Source organism: Drosophila tropicalis, unplaced genomic scaffold, assembly GCF_018151085.1.
Source record: "Drosophila tropicalis isolate 14030-0801.00 unplaced genomic scaffold, ASM1815108v1 contig_39, whole genome shotgun sequence".
Classification (NCBI taxonomy): domain Eukaryota; kingdom Metazoa; phylum Arthropoda; class Insecta; order Diptera; family Drosophilidae; genus Drosophila; species Drosophila tropicalis.
Window position 1 is genome coordinate 256,725 of NW_027172851.1, and position 6,652 is coordinate 263,376.

The 6,652-nt window shown below is 37.2% G+C and overlaps 1 protein-coding gene across 1 annotated transcript; it reads right to left on the bottom strand.

The window, feature by feature from the left end:
* Positions 1-3,316: 3,316 nt before the first annotated feature.
* LOC137572564 (UDP-glucosyltransferase 2-like) lies at positions 3,317-5,255 on the bottom strand. Its single transcript, XM_068284313.1, has 3 exons — positions 4,119-5,255; positions 3,840-4,056; positions 3,317-3,768 (listed from the first exon to the last, which is right to left on the bottom strand). Exons 1-3 carry the CDS (start codon positions 5,242-5,244, stop codon positions 3,474-3,476), a joined length of 1,638 nt encoding a protein of 545 aa, XP_068140414.1. The 5' UTR covers positions 5,245-5,255; the 3' UTR covers positions 3,317-3,473.
* Positions 5,256-6,652: the final 1,397 nt, after the last annotated feature.

Here is a 6,652-nt window from a genome sequence, read left to right on the forward strand (position 1 = left end):
GAACATTGGAAAGTCTGATTAAAGTAGGCTTAGTGATAAATATGGCCTTCGGTTTAGACAAAAACTACATCAATACATCATAGACTGGGATTCGAAAATATATCTCGTTGTTCAGTTGCCTAAATGACTGAGCAACTTAGACAACTCATCTACCGAGTACTGCAGAAACTTCCTTTAAACTATAAAAATATTTGGAAAACGAAAGATCTTTCTCGTGTTCTTATCAAAAGTAACGAATAAACTGTTATGCCGGAAACACTGAGGTATCTACAAATTAATAAATAATGCTTACTTATTTCAATTTCATTAGTAATATCTATACTTACCAGATTTTTGAAGCCGCCATCAATCTCAATTTCAATTTCTACCAGATTCAAGTTTTCCAACCACATTTAGCGGGAAATCCCATGGGATTCTCTTTATCTTGAGGTTCATTTGTAGTATAGTAATAGTTTCGATTAGGCACGATGGCATGGTATTGTTGACATCCATTTAGCTCCGTTGTGGTACTAAAGGCGGTATATCCTTCACCATCGATGGAAAACGAAATTTACACAATTAAGATTTCTTTAAGAATTGTCACATTCAATTTCTACAATTGATTGTGCCTTCCACATTAGGTTTCTCCATTTTCTCTTTCCCTTGAATGATTCGCTAATCAAATATTAACTCGAGTCTGAGACAGGTTCTCTTAACCTTTCCTACCCTTCAGTTTGATGGTTGTTAGCATGGCTAACAGGTATAAAAACAATTTTAGGATGTCCCTATGGTTTTTCTCAAACGATTTTTCTTTAAAATACAATTTATCCTCTGTTTGAATATTGTAAAAGTGCCTCCAATGCCTCCATTTTCTCACTGATACACAACAAAAAGCCTTGAAGATTTGACTCGAATGAACCTTTACTAAGGTGTGACTTTCCTTTACCATGTTAGTCCCAGAATGCAACTCCAGAAGTTGTCTTCAAATGCATTTGGTTGTTAATCATAAATAATGACAAGTATCTAAGTATTACTTACCGTAGACAATCGTCGTTTAGTTGACTTAGGTGAAACATTTTCTTCGCTATATCTGACAGCTGTTCACTCGCTGAAATCGTATTACTAAGTGTTACACCATATCATGAAACTTGAACTTGAAACGCGCCTCGCAGCCTTATCTAACACGTTCTTTGATTTATTTGTTTGGTATTCAATAAAAGCAAGTTCTTGATACTCTTCACGATAATGGGTATAATCACTCACTTATACACCTAAATGTAGCCCAACTTGCGCATTTTTCATTCATTTTTCAGGAAATAAATGGCAAATGTACTTTCCTTTTCAATTTTGACCATGGACGGACTCTAGAAGACAGGATCTTTGATCGAGAGAGTTCTTTGTAATCATTGCTTATTCCAAATACATATAGATCGGACAATAAAGTCGTTGGAAGTAAGTTATCAGAGTCATACTGTCATAATTTACTTCAACAATAAACTTGCTTATTGCTACCCTTCAATAAAAGACAGCCTAATCAAATGTTTATGGGTATAGGTAAATTATAGTCACTTAAACAAGTAATCAACTAATTAGATCACTTGATTGTTTTCAATCTAATCCAAGCTCTGTGTGTATTTAATATAATCAATAATCTGATATCTATAGCTGATATGGATGACTATAGCTGTCAATGATTTAACCAAATAAATATTTTAGAAGCGTTCAAAAATTTCAACAAGGCCGAAATTCACCTACCTTATATTTCTTATTACCAAACGAAAAGCAAATATCCTTTCATTTGCCATGCAACAACTTAAGGAACTCAAATCAAATTTAAATATGACAAAGATAATCCTAGCTCGATCTTTGGCCGCAAAGAGGAGTTCGGGTGTGCCAAATAGTTTTAGTGTTGAATAAAGAAATGATATGGCCATTACAATTTTGGAGTTCCCTAGCCGCTGATGATAAAACTTGGTGGTTTTTGAATAAACTCTAAGGACTACCTGGTCACCTTTTTGAACTGCCTTTCTTTAGGAGATTCTCCTCGAACCGGCTCAAACAAAGGCTTGATTTACCCTTTCTTTACATGTTTTAACCATCAGAAAATTAAGCAGAACTTAAGTCAATTGAGAAAAGAAACAAAGAAAAGGTAGTAACTGGAATTTGGGATTGGTTCTATTGATCTTTGTGGCATTTCACTATAAGTAATCGATTCATTACAACGAAGGTAAGAAGCATTCCATTCCATTACACTATCAGTAATTGGAAAGTGGCTACTTATCCCCACATACTTATTTTAGTTACCTCTTACTGTGTTTTAACCTTTGTGCAAGACCTTGAATTTGCATTAACGACAAAAAAACTTCAAACTTATATCAAGTATGTATATCAATTAAACTGATAAGTCCCACAAGTTTCCCTTTTTTTATAATTTCTTTTTTTTTTTGCCAAATTTTTGCAACTACGTATGCCCGATAGTGGAAACTAATGACTATTTATAATTCCGATAAGATTCAGCCGTCTGGGAACAAGTCTAGCAACTAACTAACAGCTAAGTTCATGGCTAAAAACTTGCAAACTATTGTTAGAGTTGATAAGATTTTCGAGATGTCTGAGACGAAATACACATATGTTCCTTACGTTGTCAACCCGAAATAATGACGAATCGGATTATAGAAAGTCCAAGTGGAACTATTTTCACGTATTAGTTGTTAAATAATGACCACGCTTCAAATAAGTAAGTATATACCATAAATTTTCGCAAAAAGAAATTGGCAAAAGTATTTTATGGTACTTACCGTCTACCAATGCCAATCGCTTCAATATACTTATTGGTATATATACATATATAGAATAGTATATAAGTTTCATTTTCATTGCCTACGTAAGCCCAAAACCAAATCAGAATAGAGAAAGAAAGAAAGAGCCGAAAGCAAAAACAAAGAATTTGAAAATGTTTTGATTATTATCAACATAGACTTGGGTACGGTAGCAACAACTCGTTAGAAATGCCAGCGCCGAAGGTCAATTATTATTTATACCGTATAATGTTTTATAGTACGCTCAATATCTCTTTGATCAATAAACCGAATAACAAAATTTCAGAGGTTTAAATGCGCTTTTGCAATTTGCTGTTCCCTGAATTATACTATGTACATATTTGGTAGAAGGAGCGGCCAAATCAGTCGATCAATGCATGATACTTGAGGCACACGCCAGCTGAGACGCATTATATACAACCGATAAGATATCGTTTTAGTAATATTGTTTTAAACTTATTCTTTTTGCACGATTTCGTCTCCATCTGCGGTAGATAAAGAAAGAAAAGATGAAAGTATTAGTATGAATTATGATATTTATTCAGGAAAAAAATATATTCATATCAGAAAAAACTGAAAAAGAATTATTTCTATTGTAATGTAAAAATGGAGAGTTGTAAACTATTTGATTCATTTCTGGAATTATTCACTATAACAATAAATTGAAAGTCAATGTCAATGCAATTTCCGTTTATGACGTTTGCCTTGAAGTTTAAGGGCATCCGACAGTTTTCCCCGGCAAATGAAACTCGAACTGGTCATCAGGATGGCAATGACAATCAGTATGACGGTTAGACTATCCAACGAATGATAGACAAACCAATTGAGCTTGATTCCCGGAGACTGCAATATCTCGGCAGCCAATAGGCCATGTTCTATGACATATTCAACACTCCACACGGCCGACTCTAGAGGAGAACGTTCACGCTGTTCGAATATTTGTGATATTTTGCGGGCACGGACAGCATAGCTGGAGAATAGAAAGGAAAAGAATCTTTAGAAAGAGCACTCTAGGATGAGCCAAAGTTGAAGATGACCTACCTTGGTTTGCTCAGCTCTTTGAGGGCATCGCTCAGAGTTTGCACATTGATGTCGTGATAGTCCAGTTTCAGGCCCATTCCACGATTCTGCACGGCATAGGCATTCAAGTACTGATCCCCATAAATGGGGGTCACTAGCATCTTGGTGCCACAGTGGACTGCTTCAGTGGTGCCTAAGAGTCCGCCATGTGTCCAGAAGAGCTCAACCTTGGGATGACCTGAGGGCAGACAGAAATATTGAATAATTTCGACCACAAACTCGTTCATTTGCTTCACTTACATAACAAGGCCAATTGAGGTGCCCACTTGACGAGTAAGAATTTCTTGGTATCGACCTGAGGGGCTACGTCACCTTCCCACTTGAAGATCACTCGCAGAGGCTGTTGTTCCAGCACCTTGATTATGGCCTCCAATTTCTCTGGGTCCATGCTAGAGGCCCTAACCATGGAGCCCCAACTGATGAATATTATACCCTGGTCGGATTGATCCAGGAACTGGGCTATCTTCATGGGTATCTCCTGTTTGGCCTGCGACGTTATATGCACTCCGCCCACTTCGACAAATTGTCGGGTCTGGGGACGACTGCCCATGAGGGAGAAATGCTGATTCACCAATACAAATGCGGTCTGGGTGCGGGCCACTTCGTCCACGTCTACGTCGATATTAAGATACTTCTTGACCACCGCGTTGTCCTTGCGATTGGAATGATATCTGTAGAGCAGTTTCAGTAACTTGGCCTGGCAAAAGTTAAACAAACGATCGGTCCAGCTCAAGGGTTCGGCATAGCCAATATACTCAGACTGTACGAACGAGGGTGTGTCGGGCAGATCGATCCGATCGTAGTAGTAAGGCATCAGAGCACTGGTACTTAGCCCTATGATGGGTAAATTTAACACTTTGGCTATGGCCAGGGGACAATCCGTGTTGAACAACTCAGTCAGCAATAGGTCATATGGGATCTCCTGGTGGCGCTTGAGCACCGTCTGCACATGTCCACTGGAGTACAGCTGATCGCAGGTGTTCTGTCCAATTCTATATAGATCTCTGTACTCTGTATAGAAGGCTTCCAGATTTCTTGTTGGAATATACTTGGTCAAGGGCACCAGATTGATTGTGGTATTCGATTGATCCTTATCCGGTGCCGAGATCAGTAACTCCTCATAATTGGGAAACTCGTCGGCATGCGGATTCTTCACAAAGGATATCACTGTCAAGTTGTGACCACGGCTAGACAACTCATTCAGTATGGGCATCAGCACCTTAAAGTGACTGAATCCATAAAATGGAAACACAACCAGCACATTGCCAGCCGAGACCAGAGATCCTGATCCACCAAGGAACACCAGCAGCAGCACAACAGAAATTATGGCACTCATCCCGTTCCGCACCCACGACCACATCAACATCGTTGCTGCGTTGCTCTCGATCGAATGCCATTCCTATCATCATGATTACACTTCGTCCGCCATTTGATAACGTATTCAGTTCGCAGCTGTGTAGACTTGACATTACCAAAATGCTAGAAAGACAAGTGAAAGTTGCACAACCCGGAGCCCTGGTAACTGGCTGGACATTTGCCCAATGACGCATAAGTAAATTCAGGTGATAAGAAGTCAACTGCAATCAGTTTTATATGAATTATATACCACGCACCCAGAGGGTGAAATAATGGGTATATTAAAGTCGCCAAAATGTATTTAGCAGGCAGAGAGAAGCTATTACGTATATATTACCCATAAAGTATATATTTTCATGATCAGTATCAACAGCCGAATCGATATATCCTTGGCCGCCCCCCTGTCCATCAGTCCGTCTGTATAAGCACCTAGATTTCGTATAGCATACGTGATAGAGCCACAAAATTTAGCATGCAGACTCGCGAAGGATGTACACAAATCAAGTTTACTTCAAAACGTCCACTTTCGACGTCGTTATTTGAAAAAAAAAAAGTGATTTATCTTGCTGTATTCTCAACTTTAACTGAATTGTTTGATTTTTGGCATGGATGCAAGGCATTAATCAATAAATATAGAAAGAAAGAAAAAGGCATTAATCAATAAATATAAGAATAGAAAGAAGCAAGTTACCAGAATTTCGGAATGTATTTACTTTCACATTTAAGTATATTTCCTGAAATCTGATTAATATATTCGGAGATAAATTTAGATAAATTTTAAGTTTCACGTCGAAGTGAAATTTTAAGCTTGTTTTTCTCAAAACCATGTTTTTCAAATCGATGGCCATAATTAGGAAGAAATTTCTTGAAAACTACTGCCCTCATTTTTTAATATTCTACATAAAAATACACACTTTTGGACAAACAATTTTTTTCGTTGCTTGGTTTTTAAGTTTTATTTCGGCTATGACAAAAAGTGTAGATTAGTATCTACATATATTCATTTTATTTTCTCAAAGCAGATCATTTTTGTGGGATCATCATGGGGCACCCCACAGAGTTTTTTTTTTTTTTTAAGAAGTCGCAATGTTCTTTATAAATATTATTATTTTTGTATGAAAAAAGGTCTAAGTATGTATATATTTTATTTGCTATCTATCCTAAACGGAGAATAAGCAAACATTATGAACGGTGTAACTGACATGCAGGAAATGTCGTGCTGCTTTCTCGACACTACAGAAACTAATCACCAGTCCATCGCTGGTCTAAAAGTCAGGTCTTATGATTAAATATAATTGTATATATGTATTTATAAAAATAAACCCCCAATGATCCATTTTAAGTAGTTTTCTTTTTTATTAATTGGATCTTTCAATTATTATGCCATATCACTTAATGGAAATTTCGCCAAAAAAAGC